The 27,204-nt window shown below is 43.2% G+C and overlaps 2 protein-coding genes across 4 annotated transcripts in view; one reads left to right on the top strand and one right to left on the bottom strand.

The window, feature by feature from the left end:
* LOC137425310 (uncharacterized) overlaps positions 1-13,734 on the top strand; it is a 49,580-nt gene extending 35,846 nt beyond the window's left edge. Inside the window, exons 5-10 of the mRNA XM_068113597.2 lie at positions 139-397; positions 4,140-4,336; positions 9,172-9,517; positions 10,943-11,039; positions 11,251-11,311; positions 11,705-13,734. Of these exons, the coding sequence (XP_067969698.2) occupies positions 139-397; positions 4,140-4,336; positions 9,172-9,517; positions 10,943-11,039; positions 11,251-11,311; positions 11,705-11,811 (1,067 nt within the window). The 3' untranslated portion in view covers positions 11,812-13,734. The remainder of the gene's footprint in view (positions 1-138; positions 398-4,139; positions 4,337-9,171; positions 9,518-10,942; positions 11,040-11,250; positions 11,312-11,704) is intronic.
* A 1,440-nt stretch (positions 13,735-15,174) lies between these two features.
* Positions 15,175-27,204, bottom strand: part of HELLS (helicase, lymphoid specific) — a 73,097-nt gene continuing 61,067 nt past the window's right edge. For all 3 annotated transcript variants that reach the window (XM_078776524.1, XM_078776523.1, XM_068113604.2), the window contains 3 exons: positions 26,692-26,788; positions 17,867-17,946; positions 15,175-15,419 (listed from right to left, as the gene is read on the bottom strand). In XM_078776524.1, coding sequence (XP_078632650.1) covers positions 15,349-15,419; positions 17,867-17,946; positions 26,692-26,788 — 248 coding nt within the window. In that variant the 3' untranslated portion in view covers positions 15,175-15,348. The remainder of the gene's footprint in view (positions 15,420-17,866; positions 17,947-26,691; positions 26,789-27,204) is intronic.

Below are 27,204 nucleotides of genomic sequence, written 5' to 3'. Positions count from 1 at the left end.
GTTTAATATTGTGAAATTTCTCAGGAGCTAAAATCATTTTTTGAAATGTTGTCTTGGTGCCAATAATCATCATGATAGCTAAGTGCAAAGGCACCGTATCCTTAATTACTTTGTTATTGCGACTGCTTATCCATGCAGGCTCTGCAGGGCCGCCCCAGCAGAGGGGTTGCCCCTCATATCCGGGTGATGTGTCAACCCCTCTGAGCCTTGCCATACATGGCCTAATAGAGGAGCGGAGCGCATTGCAGCGAGAACTAACGAGTGAGGCCGCGGCACGGCGCCAGCTCGAGGTTGATGGACTGCGTTGGGAAGAAGAGCGTTTGCTGCTTTCTGCCTGTCTTTGTACTGTGGAGAAGGAGAGGAACCTTCTGCAGGCAGAAATGCGTGAGCTGCATAGGTAGGATGTTCTGGGGAGGTCCCATTTTTGTCATATTTGGTTTGTAGAAAAAAAGAAAGAAGCTTAACGCAAACACATACACTGTCAAATGCCATATTGATTGTATTGAAATGGTTTCTCCATCCATGAAGAGACAAAACATTGCAGAAGCATTTTGCTGACAATACTGTATTGCAGAGAACATTTGGGCGGGTTCTTGGATACACTCGCCTTTTTGTATTTATTTATATTTTTACGACACTCGTGGAGAAGCGAGAACATAGAACCAATGAGGACGTAACAGAACAAAAGGAATAGTAGAAAGAGAGGGGGGAAACACACCAACAGCAGGATTGAGGGACTAAATAGATGGAGACTTGGAGAAATAAAGGGATGTGGGGAAGAATGAGGGCTAGGGGAGAACACACGGAGTGGACAAGATGGATACAGAAGCAAACTCTCAGGAAGGAAAAATTGGATATTAAATTTGTAAAGAGGTGCGATTGCAGAAGCTTAACGGGGGTATAAACGGTCATCGTTTTGGATTGGGGATGACCGGAGATGATGGTGAACAGCTGTCTTGAAGCCCTGAGGGAAGAATGAGATTGAAGAGAATGTGGAAATTGGTTCCACAAGAGAGAGAAAAGAGGAGCAAATGAGTGGAGATGAGTGATTCTGGATTTTGAGAGATTCACCAGAAGGGGGTTAATGGTGGACTGTGTGCACCCTGCAAAAGCATGGGGATAAGTGGTGGGGGGAGGGGGAGGGCAAAATGCAGACCGAGAAGAGGCTGCAAGACTATAAAGGGTGTGATAGAAGACAGAGAGGCCACCGACCTGTCTGCAATGTGAAAGTGATAGGCCCATATACTCAGCTTAATCGCAGGAAATTCCAATGATCTTGAAGGTCTTTGTGTCCGTGGTGTCAAGCTGAGCAAGATGTGAGGCAGGGGAGCCAGCCCAGAGGGGAGAGCAGTACTCCATCAAACTGCGGATGAAAGCCTTGTAGGTGGATAGTAGTTCAAATGTGGCAAGGAAGGACTTTGCACGACGGAGGATGCCCAGTCTGCAACTGGCTTTAGAAGCTATCTTAGAAGTGTGGTCTGCCCAAGAACGATCATGGCTGATAGTAAGGTGCAAAAGTTTGGTTGATTGAACTTGTTCAAGAGGATTTTAAAAAGGTAGATAGAAGAGTTTGCCAGATGGTCCTTAGAGAGAGAGAGAGAGAGAGAGAGAGAGAGAGAGAGAGAGAGAGAGAGAGAGAGAGAGAGAGAGAGAGAGAGAGAGAGAGAGAAAGAGAAAGAGAAAGAGAAAGAAAGAAAGAAAGAAAGAGAACTTTCTCAGGATTGAAAGTTTTTCCAATTGTTTGACCATGTCATGTTTCTATCAAGGTCTGCAGAGAGAGAAGGGGCTGTAGGTGTATATGAAGGATGAGGTATGCCACGGCAGAGGGTCGAGTCGTCAGCAAAGAGATAGAGGATCTTGCAGAGAGTCAAAGATCATGAATGAAGATTTAGAATAGGACTGGACCCAGAAGACAACATTGAGGAACTCCAACCTTAACCATGAGAGGGGGATGAGAGGATCCCGTTGAGATCCTCACGTTGGCTGTAAGAGTAAAGGAAGTCGGTAAGCCATGTGTGCAGTTGGCCTTGGTTGCCAGAGGCAGAGAGTTTGGAACGCAAGACGGGATGCCAGACTGTATCAAATGCTTTAGATATATCAAGAGAGATGGCCCTGATCTCATGTTAGACATTAAGGGCCTCAACCATTTGTTGGGAGAGTCGAAGCAGCATGTCCAAGGCGATGTGACCTGCTCGGAATCCAAATTGGTGATTTGAGATGAGGTCGTTGGAGAACAGGAAGGATTTGATGTTGACTGCGATGATTGATTCCATGACCTTGCTGATGATTGGAAGTAAGCTCATGATTCTGTGGATGAGAGGGTTTGGTTTTTGCAGAATGTTTGTCATGCAGTGATTTTGGCTGACTTTAACAAACGGAAGATGACCGAGGGCAAATTACAATGTGAAGAGAGCAGAAGGATGATTGTGAGAGAAGAAGAGCAGGTTTTTAGGACATGTGATCAGCTGATGAAATCTGGTCCAGTTGCAGAGTCCAAGGTTGCCAGAAACTTCTCCACCTTAGGTGTAAAAGACGCAGAGTGCAGTCGCAATTGGGTATGTCTGGGTAGGGTGGGTATATAGAGCGAGTGTTCAGTAGCACAAGATTTGGAAGAAAATACAGAATTGAGGCATTTGGCCTTACAGGTGGAGGTGGCTGTGGTGTCATTTTAAGAGAGGGAAGGGATGGAGGGGAAGTATACTTCAGACAGACCTAATAAGGTGCCAACAGATTTTAGAATTGGGTGACAAGTTGGAAAGGTCAATCTTGAGGTATTGACCACATGTTGTTTTCTGGCCCTCCTGAGAGTGAACGCACACTTGTTACGGGCTTTGTGGGATGAGCTGAGATTGGTTTCGGTCGGCTTTGCTTTCCAGGAAGATAAAGCAAGTTGTTTCGAAACAACTGCGTCACTACAGGATTCAGTGTACCATGGGTGGTTAGAAGGGTAGGTTAACTGAAGACAAGATGGGGATAAATCTGCATGAGAGGTTTCTTCCCAGGCTGAGTTCATATCAGGGACGGTACATATACGAGTACATTTGGATATTGGGAGGCTGAGCAGGTGAGGGTTTCTTGAAGAATATATGCGACCTGGAGTGGATTAGTTATGGCAGAGGTAAGAGGACATTGGGGGCAAGGCCAGATGTAAGTTTGTATATAATAGAGAGCCCAACAATTTGCCACTGGTGGGAGAGTGACAGTCATTGGGAATCCGCCACCTCCTATTTTTTTTTTTTTTTATACATGGGCTAATCCTCGTAATAGAGCTAACTCACACACATACATACACACACGCACACACATACACACACGGACATACTGCCGAGACAAACACTTAACACAGCCACTGAGCTTGGGGGAAGTGCCGTTACTTCCGCCACTTCCCACGATACTCTGGGTACCAGTGACGTCATAACAATGGCACCACTTTTCTCACCGTACTCAGCGGGGCATTTCATCAAGAGGAATTTCCTCCTCTCCCATGGATGCCAACTGATGGGGATTGTCCATGCTCTGTCCTTTTCAAGCAAGGAAGCAGTACGTACCATTTATAAAGTGTTTGGTATGACTTGAACCGGTCCAAACCAGATGGGTGTTTTTTAGGAGACACCATCTCCCAATTACCAGTGAGTTGGTACTCAATTTGCCAACCTCGGAAGGATGATAGGCTGAGTCATGAGTCAACCCCCCTGGCATAAATTAAACAACCGACCGGGATTCAAACTCGGGATCCAAGGATCCCAAGCCAGCACCCTAACCGTTAAGCCAACACCAGGGTCAGTGCTGCACTATGGAGCTCTGGAGAAAAGCCTCGTACACCGTGATGAGCTCGGTGTGGCTCAGAAGTGCCTCGTTTCTATTAACGATGCCCAGTTGGCAGCGAGACTTTGATTTCTGTTTCATGATTTGCTGCATGTTTGGTTTTGTCAAATTTGTCATCATGCTTGGAATTACTATACTTAATTTCTAGTTTACATCTTTGCTTCATATTGTGATTTGATTGGGGGAAAAAAGTTATGTGTGTATTATTTTGGAAAGGCTTGAGAATGTAGCTAAAGAATATTCATTTCCATGCATTACGAGCTGTTCCTGGTACTAGGCAGTAACATATAAGCTACCCATATCTATTGTTCCAGAGACTATCTGAGCCTGAGTAGGCGGGTTGGAGTACGTTTGGAAGAGTTGAATCATGTCAGTTCACCCTCAACTTGCACCATCACTGATACTGCTGTGGTGTCACAAGCTCGATCAGAAGATGCACTTTCCATCGAACCTCCATCGTATCCGACCAAGACTTCACTCGAACAACCCACTTGCCATAGTGTGCCTGAAGGTCTGAAAATTGGCTGTTCTCATGGTCTTGACTTGAAAGCTGATGATAAAAATTGATTATTTCGGGGGTCTTGTAAAGTGCATGCTTTGATAGATAATCTTGTAGCTTCCTTGCCTGCACCTACATTCTGCACAGAGAACATACAGGGGATAAAATTCAATAATGTTACCGTGGGAAAAGGTGAATGGGTGTCGCTCACATTAGGACATGCTTACATAAGATGACCATAGAGACTGCCTGCCTTAGCGCCTCCCATTTCACAGCCACTACCTGCCTACGCACCCCGGCTCCACTGCCTGCCTTGGCACTCCACCTCCCTGCCACTGCCTACCTCGGCACTCCACTTCCCAGCCACTGCCTGCCTAAGCATCACACCTCCTCCACCACTCCTTTCCTGAGCACCTCCTCATCCCCAAACCATTCACATTCCCATACTTCCTGTTTGTAGTAATCCTTTCCTTCAGTACGGTTATTGTGCTTCTAAACTTCAGCTATTTCTCAGACGAGAACGGCACTTGGTAGAGCGCAGCGCATACTTCTATCAGGCTGAACAGTTTGTTTTGTATCCCACTGATCTGGATTCGGACCTGAACCAAAATCTAATCGACTTGTTCTTGTCACTTAACCAACTCATCCCCCAAGTTTAGTCATAACTCGTTCACAACTTTTTTTAAATATTATGTTATTTATCGCTTTTCGCCCGATCTCTCAATGGTGAAGAATCACTTAAAAAATTAAATAATTCTCGTATCCGAATCCATATTCAGATCTTCACCAAAATCGAATCGATTTTTCACCAAAAATCTCATCACACACCCAACATGCCCAGCAAGTTTTGTCCAAATCCGTTCAGAACTTTTTGAGATATCTTGTTCACAGACAAACAAACAAACAGACGGGCAGAGGTGAAAACATAACCTCCATCCACCTTCGGTTGCGGAGGTAAAAATCACCATCTTCCTCTAGCACTCCCGATACCATACAAATTAAACATTCTTCTGCTCTGATTTCTATATCTGCCCCTTGCTTCCCTGCTTCCAATTTTGTGACTTCGAGTTCTGCTCGCTTCCATCTTATTGACATGAGTTTATGCTATGTGAAGACGATAACCACCTTAACCAGCTTACCTGCCTTCAACCATGCTGCACTGGCGAACAAGTGTCGCCTGTCCAAACCCATCCTCCCTCCACAATTGCGAGCGATCTCAAACCTTCACCTACTCATGCAACAACCAACCTATGCCACAACAACAACAACTACACCACACTTAATCAAAGTTTACAGCTTGTAATAACAGGTCAAGGTAGCTGTAAGGCTTGGCCTTAACCACGCGATACCCAAATTAATCCAATGCCCATTATTCCTCTACCCAAACGAATTCAAACCTAACTAAAACTTTATCTGTAACACTTACTTAAACAACAATTGTATACAATAAACTACAATGGTACTCGGAAGAGCACATAGTCTCGCCTCGCACGCTCTTTCTACTATTACGGTCCACTGCTATTATGGCCCATATACCTGTATCATCATTAGCCTGGTGTTGGGCTAGTGGCTAGGGTGCCAGCTTAGGATCCAAGGATCCTGGGTTCGAATCCCGGTCGATCGCTGAATTAACGCCAGGGGGGTTGACTCAGCCTGTCATCCTTCCGAGGTCGGCTAATTGAGTACCAGTTCACTGGTAATTCCCTGTTTGTCGTAAAAAGGCGACAAAAAGGGTTGGCGGCAGGAAGGGCATCCGGCCGTAAAACATTGCTTCAAAAAGGGTACCAACAAAAAAACAACAACAACCACGGTCCCCGAAAAAGGCCAACCCCCGCTTGCGGGGAAAAATGGCCTCTAAAGGTGGTTTTTTTTTTATACCTGTATCATCATTGCAACCTATTATGTCACATATTGCCATTATCCATACCTTTATTGGTTGATTATTAGGATGTTTAACTACTTTTGTGCCCATTAAGGCTAAATTACGTCAGTCAAGATGAATATGAAAAATAATTCAATCCGTTCAAAACGATTATCCGTTCAAAGGTTATGGCTGCAAATGTGTTTTTCACATCTTATCCTTTGACCTATTGATCCAAAAAAAACACGAGAAACATGCTTTATAACAGCTAGCAGTTATGGCCAGGCCAAAGCTACTACCGCTTTGATAAAACCCTGATTTGACCAGACACATTGTTATTTAATGTTTCGCATCCATCAGTTCAGTGGTTTTAGCGAAGATTTTAAAAGGTTTCTTTTTCTTTAATTCAATATGTCTGCCACACGACGTCTCCGATGACATCGTTATCCATCGTTATTTATTCCCCATTGGGTAGTCAATCATGTAAAGCTTCACTTCTATCTGTTCAGCTGTTTCAGATAAGATTTTTAAAGGTTTTTGTTCAATCCAAGATGGCTGCCAAACCATCTGACCGATGATGTTTTTGTTATCACCTTTGTATCCTCATGGGTATTCCATGATTATACTCAAGGTTTCGGATCCATTCATTCAGTCCTTTGAGAGAAGATGCTTTTTAAAGGTTTTATAAATGTTTTACCTTCAATCCAACATGGCTGCCAGACCATGCGACCTATGATGTTAAAATTTTCAAACTATATTCCCCATGGCAAGTCAATCATGTATGAAATTTCGCATCAATCGATTAAGTGGTTCAAGAAAAGGATTTGTTTTTTAGGTTTGCATTAAATCCCATATGGCTGCCAAACCACATAACCAATGACGTTTTAGGTATTACCCTTGTATGTCCATCAATGGGTAGTCAATTATATTCTGAATGTTTTGGATCCTTTGGTTCAGCGGTTTGAGTGTTATGTTTTTAAAAGTTTTAGTTTAAATCCAACATGGCTGCCAGACGATATGTCCGAAGACGTTGAAATTTTCAAACTTAGTTACCCATGACTATTCAATATGTAAGAAGTTTCACATCGATCTGTTAAGTGATGCTGGAGAAGATTGTTTTTTACGTTTTTATTTTCAATCCAATATGGCCACCCGACCATGTGACTGATGACATCATAAATTTATTTCTTCAATCACATTGGGTCGTACATCAGATGTATGAAGTTTCAGATTTTTTGGATAAGGATTTCGATTCAACCAATTATGGCTGGAATACCACTTCACCGTCATCATTTCCACCCTATATACCCCATGGGGAGTTAATGACATCTGCAAAAATTTTTTGTTGTTGAGCGGTTTCGCAGATGTCCAAATTTTTTCCTTTAATGCAATATGCTGCCATACCATGTGACTTATGACATCAGAATTGTCAACAAAAATATTCTCCATGGGAAATCCCTCCTATGTTTAACGTTTTGCATCGCCCGGACAAGTGGTTGCAGAGAAGAAAAGTTTTTAAAGAAAAAATATATAAACAGACACGGCATTACAATAGTCTCGCAACCCCTTCAGGCCGAGACTAATACGAATAAAATGATTGAGATTGATTACATTTTGAAGATGATTAGATTTTGGTGAAGATCTGGATTCGGATCCAGCTACTAGAATTTTTAAAGTGATTCTTCACCAGCGTGATATGGCCAACCAGGCGGAGGTATGCTCTCTACTGAGTGCCGTTCTAGTTATTGGTGTAACGGAGCTAAGTGAAAAATACCACGGCCTACCATCACAAAATTGTGCAAGTCTATTGTTCTGTGACAAACCAACACCTGCAATCAGTCCGACCTTTCTAAAGTATGTTGCTTTATAGCAGTCATCATTTGCAGCCGTCCCAACTCTGCAGGGATTTTACTCACCTTTTCCATGAGGAAGAATTGTTGTCATTGGCCTCATGTGGACGACTGTCATCAATGGTAAAAATCAATTATAACTTGGTCTTATTTCTTTAGAAATGTGTGACTTCTGCACACTGCGGTCATCACCCAGCCTTACAATTTATTGCAATAATCAAAACTGCAATGCTTAACCTGCATGATAGGTCGATGGATTGATTCCACACGTCCCAGGGTGTTGGCGATTTCCGAAGCAGCTTCCTGGGCAAGGAGTTTGGTATTTAGCAAGGATTCTGCTTGCAATAGATATCGTGGCATCTTTAACATCCACCAGTCGCAACCTGGATTGCAAAGTGCTTGCAGGTGGATCCCCAGGTTCACATCCTATCTGATGGGCAGTGCACTCTCATTCATATTTTCCATGGGATGTCCCTCCTATGTTTAAAGTTTTGCATCGATCGGACAAGCGGCTGCAGATAAAGAAGATATTTTTATTTTTATTTTTTAATACAACCCTGATTTGTTCTGCAAATATGTTTGCCTGCAAAACAACAGGCTGACACTTTAGCTGGATCGGGGAAAACATGGGTATTTATGATCGGGGAAAACATGGGTAGGGGCTGGGGATTTGCAGTCACAAGGGTCAAAATGGGGGAAACATTTACTCCAAATGTGATATTGTGCCATTCCTGATGGAACTTTGCTTCAGGTAGGAAGCGTGGGGATTTGCGATGGTGTGCCATCGACTTCGCTCTTAATTATTTTCTGGTTGTTTTGCCCTAAATGGTATTTCTTGTTTTGTAAGAATTCGTCACTCCAGCATATTAATTTGGGAACTACTCGGTGATTGGGCTTGGAATTTATCAACATAAATATTCGGTAAAATTATTTGCTGACGCTCTTGTTTCATATGTTTGTCTCTACACCGATGAAATTTGAATTTAAACAAAGCCCTAGATCCCTCTTGGATCCTGCAGGAAAAGGTTTTTCAGATGAGAATGTATGCTATTTGTATCCTTTTATGTCGATTTTTTTTTTCCTTCACAAAAGTAGACCATTTAAAACTTTTCTCCCATGCACTTCCCAATGATTAGAACGATCCTCATGTGACAATGTTGGCGAGTGCCTGATGCTGGAAGAATCCAAGGTTTTGCAACCAAACGAGCAGCTTCACCATTCCAATGGTAATCATCAGATAATGACATCACACCATGCTGTCAACGCCCAGCCGGCAAAGTTGAAGATGGGATGTGTCAGACATGAGCCAGAATCGATCCAACCAGTTGGGAGCTCGGTCGTGACCGTCTCCCAGGATGATGACTGGTTAGCTCTCGTGAACCATGCTTCACAGCAGTTGATCAATGGAGTGGGTGGTGACTGTGTGAATAATGCCGATGGTCATGATGGTGCAGTTTTGCGAGACGACATGGGTCCGCTGCAGTAAGTGATCTTTAGCAACGTGCTACCTCTGAGGGGTATAACAGACCTTGTATTTTGAAGAACTGCACCAATGTACTTGATGTTTGATGCATGCTTTTTTTTCCTTCTTTTTTTACCTTATCTGGAATTTGAATTCCAGGTAAGGTATTGTTATCGTGCAACGTCCGTCCGTCTCATATTTCGACTTTTCCGGCCAAACCGCTGCGCCAATCCAGCTGAAATTTGGCAGCAAGGTTCCTCTAACAGATAATGGGGGTTATTCTGGTCACGTGACCATAAGTGTCAAAATGGCGGCCTTAGTAAATTCCTTCAAAAATCCTTTTCTCCGAACCCATCAGTCAGAATGCTCCCAAATTTGGGTTGCATTAAGGTAGGGATGTTAAAATAGTGGAGGTCATGCCGATCATGTGATCAAAAGTGTGTCAAAATGGCCGACTTGGTCAGCTTTTTGGGAAAATCACGTAAATCCCTTCAAAAATCTTCTCCAAACCCACCAGTCAGAATGCTACCAAATTTGGATGACAACATTAGGCCAGGGCTACAGGTCCAGTGGTCTTGTTTCCCTGGCTTGCGTCTTGTCTCCAAGTTCGTAACCCCATAAGTCCATGCTAAGAACACATCAAGCCAAAACCATGCTCCATCTTCCCATTAGCATGGCAGAATTTCAAAACAAGACACCAGTTTTGCATGTATACAGCATTGTAATAATTTAAAATATTCTTGGCATGATCGGTATACTGTTTGTAGAGATCACAGAATTTGGAAAATAGTTGGATGTGCATGGAAAAAGATTCACACTCTGATTGGCAGTTAAATAATCTGTCACATGTCCAGCTGGCCAGTTGAGATTAATTAATAAACCAACGTTACCTAAAGCACCACAATCGGTTGAAGAATAGCGAAGATATAGGCGATTATGTTTCCCTTACCCCAATATTTTCAGAGTTGACCTGTCACACCCCTTAGCCAACAAAATGGCTTCCAGATAAAAACTGATACCACAGTTTGACTGACCATACTACCTGGGGTTGTTCTCGGAGGACTATTCTATCACTCTGTCAAGCCAAAATTTACATGTAGTGAGTGTTGATCGAAATCTAAATTTCTCAGTTCCGTGCTCATGGACTACGAGAAAAGCATGCCTTTATTCAGGTGGATGAAGGTATTGTCCAGTGGATTGTCCATCCAGTGGATGCTGGATGTCCTGTCTACCAAGACTTTTGTGAACCAGAGTAACTGCACTTGCCACCACATTTGTGGGCATTTAGATTTACAGATGGATGGAGGGGTTGAGCCTTACCCAAAGGCAATTGTTATATTTGGTGATGCCTTTTCTAATGCAGTGCTTCATGATGTCATACCGCAAGGTTACTTGCCATTTATTACTCGTCCGTATTGCAAGTCACATGTTACCTTGGTTTGCAGGCCTAAACCCACACAGGTGGACCAGTCATCTTTGGATTCTGAGCTTGGGGAGTCCCAGAAGAGCAAGGATGAAGATTTGGATCCAGCTAACACGCTTGTGAGTATGGTTCGCACTCTGCTACAAGAAACTTTGTTTCCCTTACTGGTTGCATACCTTACCCTTACTGTGGAAGGGGAAGGGGAGGGGGAGGAGCAGAGTAGGGGGTTCTATCCTGTTAAGCAGATTTGATTAAAGGCAGGTGGTCTATCTTTATCCAAATTGGTGTTTCCCTCCTGCAACATTTTTCTTTTCCGTCTATTGTTTGCAGATGGACAATGCTTGCAACAGCCCAGGGCGTCTCACGTTTGCGAGCTACCTTCATGTCAAAGGTAACACCAGCTGTGTTTCCCTGTGGATTGGCAGATTGGGCCGAGTTGTCTTAATGGCAGAACCAGACAAACATGGAGATTGAATCTTTGATTGCCACTCCACTGTGCACATTCCCATCATTGGCTGGTTGTTAAAATAAAAGGCTCTTTTTGTAAAACTTAAACTCCGAAAACCTCGAAATCCGTTTTTCTTCCTTTTCCCAGTCCTTCGCATACAGAATGGTAACGTGTCTTTGGGAATGGTTCGCCAATGCTTTCCCAATGAAACCAAGGAAATGGCACAATTCAAATCGCATCTTTTACGTCAGGGACTCGGAACTGTTACAATTCCGCCATGTTGTGACCTTTTATAACCGTTATCTTAATTTTAATTTAAAGTGCACGTGCGCGCAGGTTCACCACCCGCGCAACTCACGACAGAAGAGGAGGTCTACGCAGAGCGCATAATACACAAATACCTGCACGGAGCATCGAGCAGACAGCAAGAATCCAGCTGCTAAAAAGCCGGAACCCACCGTGCTCGGCACCGCAGCAGCACGGCACCACGACTCGTCAGTCCCCAATAAATGGGGATAGGAGGAGTTGTATGCATTGGAAGCTGTAAGAGAATAGTGAGAGTGGTGGTATAGTGTTATAAATGATGTTTTGAGATTTGTGTGTAACACTCAAGTCCAGAATACGTCTGCGAGAACGTTAAAGGGAAGGGAAGGTTCCGAAGTTAGTGTTAGAGGTGGATGGTTTGCCATCTTTTGGGATTGTGAAGATCTGTCGTGCAATGTGAAAAGGTGGGTTTTTTTTGTTTATTTTTCTTGAACGACAGCTGTTTTGTTTGTTCCAAATGATTTTCTGACTTGTTGCATACATTCCCACGTTATTCCGATACACTGGTGCAGGGCTTTGGGAAGTGACCAAAGCGTGAGCAATGTACACGCGGTTCATTGTCTGCCTGCTGCTAAAGGGTGCCTTGACTTTGTACACGTTATCTTTGTTTTTATTCCGTGTACAGAAGTTGTTTTTGTCTATTTTTTTTACCTTTTAATACCATTCCGGTTTGTGTTGCTACTGGAGGCTCGTTTTAAACTATCCTTTGTGCTCTAATAATGTGAAACGACCACGCATTTATACTGAAGGTTCAACTTAAACGTGCAATGGGGATGTTTTTGTTTTAAAGAATATTCTTTGTTGTCCCAATTTGTAATGATTGTGGGCCGCAAGATTATCTTTTTGCCCTCAACGTCATCCTTAAAATATATATGTATAATCTCTGTTGTCCATTTGTGTAGTTGCAATTTGCCACCTCAATCGCCGTTCTGAACTTGGACTGGTTAAAGAAACCATTTGTACTCGGCAGGGTAGTCAGTACGAGAACCGTACCCACAAGAGAGGTACCTTGTGTAAGAGCTGAACTGTACGAGCTAAAGTAATCAAACTGTTGCTCTGAACAGTGCAATTTCAGACTCCGCACATATCGGTAGTAATTCTTACACGTATACGTACTCAAGATTAAACGACTTGCATATGGGTCGTAACAAACGGGTGGCATTGCTGTAAAGTGCCTTTTGGGTCTTGGCAATGCTGTTTCGTTGGCCTCTATCTTCTGGAGGGCCGTTAGAGCTGGGACGTGTGGAGAGGAGGAATTAAACCAAAATCTGCGTTTGTTTGAAGTTTCGATTTATCAACAAGGATTTTGAGTGAGTGCGGAATGCAAACAGAACGTTTTTCATCCACACTTTAAAATGTTCCTGATGGGTGCATGTACCTGTGACCGGTGAGTAGCACCATCATGGACTGATGTAGGCACCAGTTTGATACGAATGTACTCTCTTACAAAATCGACATTTTTGTTTGTTCTTGATATATTTGTAGATGTGTGTACATTAGTTGTGAAAAGACTGCATTCCAACAACGAGTTGAATTTGTTTGTTTTTTTGTGATGTTCAATTGTTGCCCATTTTGGATTCGTCATCATGTACCGTGCTCAATGCAGAGCGTTGGTTTGACGGAAGCAGTTATTGGGTTCCATTCCTGGTCAAGTCACCACTCTGACACAGGAAGCCTGGGTTAGTATTTGGAATTTGCGATAGCTCACCTACTGGTCCGCAAAGGAGACCGTGGGATCTACCGTCCACCAACTAATGCTGACAGGTGGTACGCCCAGTTTAACGTCCATCTGAGGGACGGCACACACATCGCATCATCCTGCCTGTGAAAGAATGTAGATATGGATTTAGGATAGCTTTATAGGTGGTTTGAATCGAGCTTAAAAACATTCCTCAGTTTTAAGCATTTCCAACTGTCACTGATTTCATGAAATATACTAAAACTGGTCTTTTTCTTTTGACTATATTTGCGCAAAATATTCCATGTGTATTTTCCATACAAATGTAATCGAGTCATGATAGCTATAAAAGTATATGAACCTCGCTGCTTCAGTTTTCATTTGCACCGACAGTTTGCCCGTCGTTGATACTGTTATGAAATTTTGGGGTAGGGGAATATCTAGATTTAGGTAGATCTGCATAGGTAGGTGTTCGGCTGTCATGACAGGGAACCTCACCTGTAATTTCTGTGTTTAGGTGGTTTGTCGGATTAAGGTGTGTCTTCATCCCCATTACGAGGAACGGAGCCTGATAAATAGTTCAAGGGAATAAGGATAATTCCCATGTGTCAGACCTGGTCATCTACCCTTTGTCCCGTATGGCAACGCACTCTTATACATTAGATAGGCCCATTAGTGCACCACATTAATTAAATTCCCCCCTTACAATGACTGACCATAAGAACTGACCGGAAAGACCAGCAGGCACCGGCCACGCAGTGGTACACCATGGCTTTCACACATTGACCAGGCAGGCTGGGAGCCACGCCCAGGAGAACCAGTGATTGGCCAGGGGAGGGGCGAGCAACAAACACCACACCGATCGGCAGCGTAGGGGAGGACGTGCGACTGGTCAAAGGAAGGGCAGAGATCTTCTCCGTGATTGGGGGGGTGAAAGGTAAAGGAGCGACACTGATTAGCCACCAGCCGATGAGACCATGGCCAATCAGTGCGGAAGGCACGAACGAACGACCAACAAGCTTCGCACTGGTTGGAGGGCAAGCACTGGTGACGAAGAAGGGCGCAAAAGGCGACAAAGTAAGCGACGCAATGGTTGGGGGGAGAGGAGGGCTGACGTCACACCGCGAGTGACAAAACGACTCGCTCGCCAGCATTTTCCTCTCTTCCCTTGGCCTCTTGCTCTGGACTCTCACTTTGGACTTTTGACCTGTTCTTGCCTTTGGACTTTGGTGAAGAGACCAGCATCCTCCCCCTGTTGGTCGTGTTCCTTGTGCCTGTGGGACGGACTGTGTATAGAGGTGTGTTCGCGCCAACGCCCGAGCGGTTCGCGCAAACCGGAGGTGCGTCCGGACGCGAGCTTGGGGCCTGGACGACAGCAGACAGATAAGACGCACCACATTCCACAACACGAGACATTTCTTTTATTCATCCTCGCCCATTGTTTCGTATCTGAAGTCTGGTGTGGGGATGTCCCAATTTAGAATTTAGTTTCTCCCGTCACGTTTCCTTGTTCTCGGTTCCGTTAATAAATATTCCTTGTTGTACATTTTACCTCCGTCTCGGGTTGAGTAAATAATTTGCAGGGAGAAGACATCGTCGGGGCCGAAAAGGTAAGCCGCGGAATTTTCCCCCAATCCCCCAGCCCGTGTATCAAACCGCCATTGGATTGAATAAACGCCTCCATTAAAGCTCGATTCATCCGTGGTGACGCTCGGTGTTAACAGAGCAAACCACACGACAATACTTAGTGTACAATTATATACAAATGTGCAATCGCTCGAAATGATTGTTCCCAAAGTAAAAATTAAAACTTCGAAATCAACTTTTATTGGAAGAATTGTACAACTGCCAAAACGTGTAATGGTTTAAAACACAAGGATTGATGAAAAAGGGCATGCAAAAATATCAAGCAGAAAAAAAAAAGATGATGCACAAAGTAAATGTTGCCTGGGGCTGATTTTGTCTTAGTGGAGTCAGGTTAGAGGCTGTTCTGGTTGTTTGCCATGATTTTGAAAACACCTTCCTTGTCTTTGGTCTCTTCAAGTTTCCCTAAGAAGAGACAATGAGTGACAGGCCAACATGTTAAAATAAGTCATCTTTAGTCTACGTGTATTTTATTTGTTTTGAATCATTTATTTTGATGGAAAAATTAAATTGGTTCGGTTGTCATACATTCGTTTGTCTTTTCAACCCTTTACCTTCTCAAAAATAAAAAATCACACCCGTGTCTGAAGGAAGCCGTGCAGTTTGGCAGTGTGTGCAATCCTTGAAAGTTACAAGACTTCCAGATGCTGACAACTTTAGAACCCTTTATAATTACCCTTTAAAACCCTCTAGATTTACACTTTAGAACCCTTTATAATTAAGCATGGTGGGTTAGAAAGGTTATTCTTCATTTTTGACGGACAGATTGAAGGTAGGACATAGCTGAATACTGAAGCAGCTTCATCTCTTAAAAATATACACCATCATAGCAGCAAAATACCATGTGCATTGCAGCAAAACAGACTGAGAATTACCGTAAACTAAAGACTTGAGAGTTACGAGCTCTTATTGTGATAATCTGATAGAAGTCACATATCACTCGGTAAGAGTTGTTCGGTACGTTGAACATGCCACGTCATTCATCATGTTTTCATACAAGTAGGAATCCTCCATTATGCCAAATTAAACACCATCTAAAATGGCACTCTCCAGAAATTAGCAAATTTTCACTCTTGATTGGGTGTTCATTTAATTAAATTTCCACTCGAGCTGATGTTCATGTTTGGGGTGCAGGTTATCGTACTAAAATATGCAATTTGGTGTCAGTCTGTCTGTGACTTTTTGACCATGATACATTCCGTCGTTACTTACCCAATCTCTACCAAACTTGACAGGATGACTAATGGTTACACAATGAAGGTTGTATGTAGCGCATTCATTTGCCCCCCACCCAAGGGAGTTTTCTCTTCCGAATCAGTTTTCCCCACCATTGCCGTCAACGGGGTTGCGTGTTGAAGTGTATATTCATGTTAAGTTAGCTTTATTGTGGAGTTTTTCCGCTTCTAATAACAAAACTAACGATAATAGCATATTATTAATGTTATTACGAAACAATATTAATACCAATAATATCCCACCTCCCCAAGGGGTTTTTCCTCCTTGAACAAATGTCGAGTTAACGTTTATAAATAGCTTATCGTGTTTTCGTGGGAGCAACGGCCTCTACCAGAAGTAAAAAAAATATTATAAACCATAAGCATGTATGATTAACTTTTTAAAGTCACTAATGCTGTTTATAACACTAAACAAAGAAACCTGGAGGAATCCCGACATCCGTGAGGCAAGTTATACTTACAGAACTGAGCGGAGATCTACTCGTACTGTACTCTATATACCCCACAAGGGTTAGGTTAATAACATGACCCTTCCTGCCGCTAACGTGGCATTTTTCTGAGCGAACTTTTGAAACTTGCTCTTGCTGTTTAACATGAAACTGAAAGGGAGGAAGACTGGGTTGTGCTCATTTGCCAAGCCACTAGCTAGCGCTTGCCAAGCCAGCCGTTCATTAGCAGTTTTTAATGGAGTGCTTGCTCGAATGCTAAACCACTTCACGATTTCTCCACAAGAAACTTGGTAAATGAACACACCCAATGTTCTTGAGACCTGACCATAGATCGACTGTAATCTTTATACCCCAAAGAGGAATGACCCTTCCTGCCCACTCCCATAGTGAGCGGGTGGGTGTACCGATATATACACAAAGAATTAAGTTAAGCACCCCCCCCGTTTTTTTACAACCTCGCACATTACAAGTTTGTTGTCGTCAAAACAGTGTAATATACCCATGATATTGCTATATTTTCTGGAGAAGTGATATTATGGTCACATAAAAACATAACAATCATGCCGTTTTCAATATTTTATTCTGAATAATTTAAGGTGAAATTTTTTGGGAATTTTAGGCATATTTTCACCTCAATTTAAGTATGGAGCTATAGGTCCATCACGGACAGTGTGGATGACGTTTATGTTTTCTAACGTACAGTCATTGTTCTGAGAAGACCTCTAGCGATCTTTGCGTCAATAACGTGTGTAGGACCCACGTGATCGGATCACTGACTCAACCCTACGTCTCATAGACCCTGTAAGCCGTCGTATGCGTTGCTGTGGCAGGTTGTTCCATTCCCGATGTAATGCACGTTCCAATTCATCCAGATTGGCTATTGGAGGGACCATCTTCGCAATTTGTCGTCCCAACATGTCCCAAACGTGCTCGAGGGGGTTCAGGTTCAGGACAGGATTAGGGGGTGCTTAACTTAATTCTTTGTGTAGGGGTGCTTAACTTAATTCTTTGTGTATATATAAACTGGTATTTCCCCTGATAATTGTATCTGAAAAGTGACCTGCATATTATACACCAGACATATTCCTACTGGCAGACTGCCTACTCAAACACAAGTTATCTCACCGTCAAAATCTCCTTTAGCAAATTCATAAAATTTTGCACTTACCACGAGCAAGAGTGTCGCGATCCAGGAGGAGTTTCAAGTTTTCATCCGAGATAACCGAATGGCTGCTTTCTCCAACCACTCTGCAGTGAGATTTAGAGAGAAAAAGTCATTATATTCAATAATTTTTATTCACTCCATCAAGAACAATGACCAGCTCAAGCAACCGACTTCCACAGTGTTAATGTTGTGAAAACTTCCATCCTCTCTCGCCTCCCCCGCCGCCTCGCTCAACCATTAGATGGCAATTGATGATGAAGCAACATCGAGATAAAAAGCAAACTACTGGTGAATTGGGTCTTACTCTCCAACACATTTGAGCAAATTCATTTGTATTTTTGGTTTTCGTGTCTATATGAGGTTCATTGAATGTCTTCATGAATATAAATGGTCCAGTTTCGGTTATCGTGACCGAGACGAAGAACATCACTTTTACTGACAAATGACAATATAAAACTAGAAAGCATCTGAAAATGTAAAGCCCGTCCACATCCATTTGTCTTCAGACGCCTTCTTCTTCCGCATGCTCAAAATAATGAAAAGTTAAAAAAGAAATACAAAATGAAAATTGCTGATTTTATGAAATCTTGGCTTTGAAAGATGAGGAAGTTGTTGTGGTAGGAGGAGACCTAAATGGACATGTGGGAAGGAGTATGGATGGTTTTGAGGGAGTTCATGGGGGTTACGGATATGGTGTGAGAAATGGAGAAGGTGAAAGGATTTTGGAGTTTACTGATTTGTTGATTTGTAATACTCAGTTCCAGAAAGGGGATAATAAGCTTGTTACATACACGTCAGGTGGGTCGACGACAACCGTTGACTACCTGATGGTGCGTAGGCGAGATAGGGGGCACCTCCGGGACACAAAGGTGATCCCGGGGGAGGAGGCTGTTCCACAGCACCACTTGGTTGTCTGCGACATAAGGGTGAAAGGTGCGAGGAGAGCTCGGCGGGTGAAGTACCAACCGAGAATGAAGGTGTGGAGGTTGAAAGAGGTGACAGTAAGGGAGGCATTAAAATAGAGGCTGAGTAGGGTAGAGGATGATGTGGTTGAGCTTGAACGTGGTTGGATGTCAATGAAAGATAGTCTGTTGGGAGCCGTTGGTGAGGTATGTGGATGGACAAAAGGACCACCGAGGCACTCGGAAACATGGTGGTGGGATGATGAAGTTGGAAAGAGGATTGACGAGAAGAGGAAGAAGTTCAAGGAGTGGCAGAAGGCGAAGGGTGCGGGAGCAGAAAAAGCAGAGCATGAAAGTTAGAAGGCTGCAAAGAAAGAGGGAGCAAAGATGTAGGAAAATGTTCGGAGAATGCTTGGATTCGGAAGAAGGTCAGAGAGCGGTATTCAGGATTGCAAAGCAGATAGCGAAAGAGAGGTGTGATGGGATGGGGGTGAGTTGCTTGAAGGATGAAGTGGAACAAATCGTTGTGGACCCAGATGGAATTAAAGGAAGATGGAAAAGATATATGGAAATGCTGTTGAATACAGAGAATGAATGGGATGGCAACATAGAGAGTAACCCAGTTTTAGGACCGGCAGAGAAGATAACTGAGAAGGAAGTTGGGGAAGCGATAAAAGCAATGAAGAGTAGAAAAGCGGGAGGGCCGACGGGAGTTGTGGGAAATATGTTGAAGGCAGCAGGAAGTGGGTGTGTGAAGAGAATGACAGAGATCTGTAATCTGGTGGTGAAAGAAGGCCGCATTCCAGTGAATTGGGAACTGAGTACCCTCGTCCCTCTATACAAAGGGAAAGGTGACCCTCTGGAGTGTGGCTCGTACCGAGCGATAAAGTTATTGGAGCATGGAATGAAGGTATTGGAAAGGGTGTTGGAGAGGAGGATAAGGAAGAAGGAGAAATCGACGAAATGCAGTTTGGATTTATGCCAGGAAGAGGAAAGACAGACGTGCTCTTTATTGTGAGGCAGTTGCAGGAGAAGTACATGGAGAAGAGGAGGAAGTTGTTTCTTGGGTTTGTTGATCTGGAGAAAGCATTCGATAGGGTTCCACGCGAAGTATTGACATGGGCATTGAGGAAGTTAGAAGTGGAGGAATGGTTGATCAGAGTAGTGATGGCAATGTACAAAAGAGCGCGCACAGCTGTAAGGACGAAGGATGGGAACAGTGGTGAGTTTGAGGTGAAGGTGGGAGTGCATCAGCGGTCGGTACTAAGTCCACTACTATTTGTAGCTGTGATGGAGGTGCTGGCTCAGAACATAAAGGAGGGTTTATCATATATCGTTATATGCAGATGATCTGGTGTTGATTGCGGAAAGTATGGATGGACTGAAGGAAAAGATGAACAAGTGGAAGGAATGTATGGAGACAAAAGGTCTGAAGGTGAATATGTATAGGAAAGACGAAGGTGATGGCAAGTGGTAAAGCATGTGGTGAGGTGGAAAGAACTGGGAAGTGGCCATGTGCTGTGTGCAGGAAGGGTGTCGGAGTGAACTCCATTCAATGTACAATGTGCGCTGAGTGGGTTCATCAAAAATGTAGTGGTCTGAGAGGGTCATTAACCAGTGTGGCAGCTACATTCAAATGTAAGGTGTGCACAGAGGGAGCTGCAGATGGAGGAAATGTTGAGTTGGATCTTGGAGATGGCGTGAAGCTGGAAGGTGTGAAAACATTTTGCTTCCTCGGAGACATGCTGAATGGAGAAGGTGGATCAGAATCGGCAACGGTTGCTGGAGTGAGATGTGCATGGAAGAAGTTTCGGGAACTGAGTGGCGTGCTGAGGAGGGGAGTGTCGTTGAAGCTGAAGGGAAAGGTGTATGCTGCATGTGTGAGAAGTGTTATGATTTATGGGAGCGAGACATGGGTCATGAATGTAGAGCAGCAACGAAGGCTGGAAAGGGTGGAAATGCGAATGGTTCGGTGGATGTGCGGAGTATCGTTGAGAGAGAGGAAGACAAATGATGAATTGCGAAAGATGATGGGAATAGAGCCTGTGATTGATGCTGTGAAGAGGAACAGGTTGAGATGGTTTGGTCATGTGTTGAGGAAGGATGAAAGTGACTGGTTGAGAGGAGTGATGGAAATGAATGTGGAAGGAAGTAGAGGATGGGGAAGACCGAGAAAGACTTCGCTAAAGATGGTGGAAGAAGAAATGCGGGCAAGGGGCTTAACAAAGAGAGATGCAGAAAATAGTGCAAAATGGAGAAGATTGTCATGGGGACCGCAAGGCTAACCCCCGCTCTAGCAGGGAAAATGGCCTTAAAATGCATGTTGTTGTTGTTGTTATGAAATCTTGGCTTTTGACCTTTTGATCGAAAATAAATAAATAAACAATCGACGCCTATTTTTTGATTAGTGAACCAATTCAACGACCCGATATGCAAATTTCAGGTCAATTGGATGAAAATTAATGATCTTATGCAACCTCGATCTTTGACCTTTGGATTGTAAAAAAACAAAAAAAAAACAAGCTTGTTGCTTTTGATAAGTGAACCAATTCAGTGACCCACAATATGTAAATTCTTAAAATTTCAGGTCAATCGGATGAAAATTGATGATTTTGTGATGCTGACCTTTGACCTTTTTGACAATTATTCATTTCTCTTCTCCATATTATCATAATAAAGCTTTGTTGAAAATTTGATGATAAAACTCAAATGGTAAATTTAAATTTCAGGTCAATTGGATGAAAATTTATGATTTTATGTGACACTGACCACCTTTGACCTTTTTGACCAAATTATTAATTTGTCTTCGTATCTATATTATAATAGGCGAAGGTGATTCTGTCCGGGGGTGTGGCTTACTCCGTTGAGAGAGTAGCTCCACCCATTCTGGGAGAGGCTTCATATAAACAAATATCCACCATTTTATTAACTCGCATAGCTTTGAGGCCTGTTTTGTAGGCCCGTGGTGTCTTGCTCTCTCTCCCAGTTTTATTTCAAATCAAATTCGATATATCATTTCATTTTTCACAGTCGCTAACATAGTTTTAGACTCGGTTGAAAAAAACGGGAAGAAAATCGAAGATATTTCGTTTGAAGAAATTATACACCGCCCAAATAAAAAATTTCACCGATACACCGAGTGAATTCACCGAGCGAATTTCAGCGAATTTCACCGAGTTTCAGGAAATTACCCAGAGATATTTCTTCGTTTTTATTTTATTAGTTACTAGCAGAAGTACCCAGCGTTGCCGGGCGGGGGAGGGGGGGAGGGCACGTACACTTTAAACATGTATATACATGTGGGACGTGTGTGTGCGTGTGTGTGCATAATATATGTCTGTGTGTGTGTGTATGTGTGTATATATATATATATATATATATATATATATATATATATATATATATATATATATATATATATATACGTGTGTGTGTGTATATGTGTGCATGTGTCGATGTACATGTGTCTGTAAGTGTGTGTGTGCATGTATGTGTGTATATATGTGTGTGTGTGTGTTTTTGTGCATGTGTATATGTGTGTGTGTGTGTGTGTGTGTGTGTGTGTGTGTGTGTGTGTGTGTGTGTGTGTGTGTGTATATATGTGTGGGTGTGTGTGTGTATGTGTGTGTGGGTGTGCACACACATGCATTCACATGTTATCAGAAGTAAATACATCGTGTAGATGACATCATTTGTGCATCTGATAAATTGCCAGTAACCATTTTGTGAAACTGAATGTGCAGGTGCAGCATCTAACTCAATATGTCGAAATGTCACACACGTCCATGCCCGTGGGATTCCCACGGGTGACCCCACTAGTCTTACTATAATTCACCAAATGTCCGTCCGTCTGTCCGTTCGAAGGTACCATAAAAACGGCTGAATGACGATATTTTGGGTGGGTAATCCTGGGATCTCCTGGATTAAAATAGGGTATATTGTTTTTCCAATTTCACCTGTGGCCTCCAGCATTTTCATGTTTGGACTCCCGCACAACGTTATTTTCCCGGTTGCCACACAAACAGCTGCACCGATCGCTGCACAGCTGCACCGATCGGACTCGGTGACCTCGGACAAAGACCTTTTATAAGGACATGGGTTGAATCCCTGCTTGAGAGAATGCCAACCCCCTCCCCGCCATCACGGTCGTCTCTCCAACTCACAATCCCACGAGATATGCGGAAAGGACGACCCACAACCAATTATCTTCTTTTTGATTCGTATATAAACATCATTAAAAGTAAATAATGACCTCGGCCAAAGTTCAAACGACGTGAGTTTAATCTCTGCATTAGAGAATTCCACATAGCTATTTGGGCGGTGTATAAGATGACAGATCGCTGTCTCCATCGATCTTACCAAGGCCGTAACACCTATCGGCTCAAAATACTTTTAACTGTTGACTTGGTAGTTTTTACAATGTCGGAAACATTAACAATGTTGTTAAATGTTTATTTTGTGATTAATTTGTGATTGGAGTTATGTTGTTTGGAATGAAAAAAAGAGATATTGAGTTCAACTAAATGACGACATGCCGTGATGGTTTCTACCTTCTAAATGTGAAATTTGCAGCTCGCCATATGCAGATTCACCACGGACCCACGATCGATGTTTCTATACGTGAACGTACCCGTTTGTTTGCGAACGGGTACGTTTTTTCATGGAAGTCCTTCACAAACTTGTTGTCCATGTCTGACGTGCAACTGAGGGTGCTACAGGAATGTGGAATTTATTGGTTTCATGCTTTAGCATTCGCCGTATCTGCATTGCCTGTTTGCTTCCGGCCTCCCACCCTAACAGAATACCTAAACCACAACCTGTTTCATCCGAATCTGTAACTTAAAAAAAAAAGTCATTAATGGAATAATTAAATAATTAATCGACTAATTTATTAATCAACAAGCGTTATGCCTAGGTCCCCCGTCGGTGAAGTGATGCGAGTTGACAAAGTGGAAAACGCAAGGCGGCCATCTTGGATTTTGACGTGGCGACCCAATTTTCAATAGCGCTCTCCCTTAAGCGTAGATACACCCACACACCAGATTAGAAGTTCGTAGTTCGTTTATTTTTCAAGATATTTCGCTCACAAGGTTCAGACATATATATGGTGGTGGCCATCTTGGATTTTGACGTGGCGACCCAATTTTCAATAGCGTTCTTCCTTATGCCTAGATACACCCAAAGTCCCACACACCAGAAGGTACTTCGCTTATTTTTCAAGATATTTCGCTCACAAGGTTCAGACATATATATGGTGGCGGCCGTCCTGGATTTTGACGTGGCAACCCACTTTACAATAGCGGTCTTCCTTATGCCGAGATACACCCACACACCAAATTAGAAGTTGGTACTTCGCTTATCTTTCAAGATATTCTTCTCAAGATTCAGACATACATGGCGGCGGCCATCTTGGATTTTGACGTGGCGACCAAATTTTAAACAGCGTTCTTCCGTGTGCCTAGATACACCCACACACCAGATTAGAAGTTGGTACTTCGCTTATTTTTCAAGATATTTCTCTCACAAGGTTCAGACATATATATGGTGGCGGCCATCTTGGATTTGGACGTGGCGCCCCAATTTTCAATAGCGTTCTTCCTTATGCCGAGATACACCCACACACCAGATTAGAAGTTGGTACTTCGCTTATTTTTCAAGATATTTCGCTCACAAGGTTCAGACATATATATGGTGGTGGCCATCTTGGATTTTGACGTGGCGACCCAATTTTCAATGGCCTTCTTCCTTATGGCGAGATACACCCACACACCAAATTAGAAGTTGGTACTTCGCTTATTTTTCAAGATATTCATCTCAAGGTTCGGACATACATCGCGGTGGCCATCGTGGATTTTGACGTGGCGACCCAATAGATACACCCACACACCAGATTAGACGTTGGTACTTCGCTTATTGTTCGAGATATTTCGCTCACAAGTTTCAGGAATATATATGGTGGTGGCCATCTTGGATTTTGACGTGGCGCCCCAATTTTCAAAGGCGTTCGTCCTTATGGCGAGATACACCCACACACCAAATTAGAAGTTGGTACTTCGCTTATTTTTCAAGATATTCATCTCACAAGGTTCGGACATACATGGCGGCGGCCATCTTGGATTTTGACATGGCGACCCAATTTTCAATAGCGTTCTTCCTTATGCCTAGATACACCCACACACCAGATTAGAAGTTGGTACTTCGCTTATTTTTCAAGATATTTCGCTCACAAGGTTCAGACATATATATGGTGGCGGCCATCTTGGATTTTGACGTGGCGACCCAATTTTCAATAGCCTTCTTCCTTATGGCGAGATACACCCACACACCAAATTAGAAGTTGGTACTTCGCTTATTTTTCAAGATATTCATCTCACAAGGTTCGGACATACATCGCGGTGGCCATCTTGGATTTTGACGTGGCGACCCAATAGATACACCCACACACCAGATTAGACGTTGGTACTTCGCTTATTGTTCGAGATATTTCGCTCACAAGTTTCAGGAATATATATGGTGGCGGCCATCTTGGATTTTGACGTGGTTACCCAATTTTCAATCGCGTTCTTCCTAATGCCGAGATACACCCACACACCAAATTAGACGTTGGTACTTTGCTTATTTTTCAAGATATTCATCTCACAAGTTTCAGACATAAATGGCGGCGGCCATCTTGGCTTTTGACGTGGCGGCCTGATTTTAAACAGCGTTCTTCCTTGTGCCTAGATACACCCACACACCAGATTAGACGTCGGTACTTCGCTTATTTTTCGAGATATTTCGCTCACAAGTTTCAGACATATATATGGTGGCGGCCATCTTGGACTTTGACGTGGCGACCCAATGTTCAATAGCGTTCGTCCTTATGCCAAGATACACCCACACACCAAATTAGAAGTTGGTACTTCGCTTATTTTTCAAGATATTCATCTGACAAGGTTCAGACATACACGGCGGCAGCCATCTTGGATTTTGACGTGGCGACCCAATTTTCAATAGCATTCTTCCTTATGGCGAGATACACCCACACACCAAATTAGAAGTTGGTACTTCGCTTATTTTTCAAGATATGCAGGTTACAAGGTTCAGACATACATGGCATCAGACATACATGGCGGCGGCCATCTTGGATTTTGACGTGGGTTGCACCCACACACCAAATTCGAATGCGGTCCTTCGCTTACGCACGCACGCACACACGCCTGCACGGACGGACACACGGACGGAGGGGAAAGCCATAGTCCCCCTTTCGCTCCGCTGAGCGACGGGGGACAAAAAGTTACGGCATGGACATAGACACAATAACAAAACCCCATCAACTGCTGTGCAGGGGATGGGCTGAAGACTGATTTAAAAGATTGACTTTTTATTTTTTTTAAAGTCGATTTTGATGGAGAAATGCACAGCGCAAAACCTTGGTATAGCGCTGTACATTTGGAGCCATGAGGGCACTTCTGTGGTGTGTACATTGTGTGTTGTGTGATGATGTGGTTTCAGGTATGTAATGGGTGAAAGGCAAAATACCAGCCCATACAGTGAAAGGTGAAGAAGTTTCTTTATCTCTTATGGGCTGGCAGGATATCTCTGGTGACACACCGCCTTCAAACTGTCGAGTCGACGTTTAATTTATTGACTTGATTATGAACAGTAACGCTGATATTTTGCAGCCAAGGATGAGTTCACCATCCCTCGGGAGCGATCTGCTAGTATTAGCTGGTCGAGGTTAAATATCTGCCCTTTGACAAAATTAGCGAGTTTTCGGCAACTCTGGTCACATACCTACAAGGGGCACTGCATCAACGATCTCCATCTTTTATCTCGATCTTCTATCCAGCATGTTTTGTGTTGATCCAGGTGTTATGATCATTCTCAAACATGATTCATGAATGCGAAGCAACATAACTAATAAACACGATCAATTTGTTTTACCTAGAGTAGTCAGTGGAGTGGAGGAGTTCACGCAGTTCTTGAGCATCAAGGCCGCTGCAGGCCTGCTCCATGGCCGATTCACCTCCTTTGAACTTGTCTGTGAACAGATAGCAACTGCTGTCAGAATGGTCTCAGAATCTTCTCATAGATTCGTCTTTTTCTTTTTTCCAATAATTTTTCAAATATTTTAAAAAGATACTGAATGGCTTTCAACACAATTTCGATGAAACTTCACCACAACCTTAATCACCCGTGATGTACCAATGTTGTTCAAGGCATTAGAAAAATTGGGGTCTGAGGGGTATACGAGGTTGGGGGAGGAGGGGTTGCACCCAAAAAGTCTTATGGTTATGTTAGTATGATTCTACATGCTGACCTGTCTTCTAGCAACCATTGAAATTGGTTTAAAATACCTGTGGTCAGTGAAGTATACTATTTATTCTACCAGGTAAGTGCCAGGGGTATTGCCACTATGTTTACATATACGTTAAGCATAATCTTTGGACACAATAT

The sequence above is a fragment of the Myxine glutinosa genome, chromosome 4, assembly GCF_964187855.1.
Source record: "Myxine glutinosa chromosome 4, kmMyxGlut1.1, whole genome shotgun sequence".
Classification (NCBI taxonomy): Eukaryota; Metazoa; Chordata; class Myxini; order Myxiniformes; family Myxinidae; genus Myxine; species Myxine glutinosa.
This window is presented reverse-complemented; position numbering and strand designations above follow the sequence as displayed.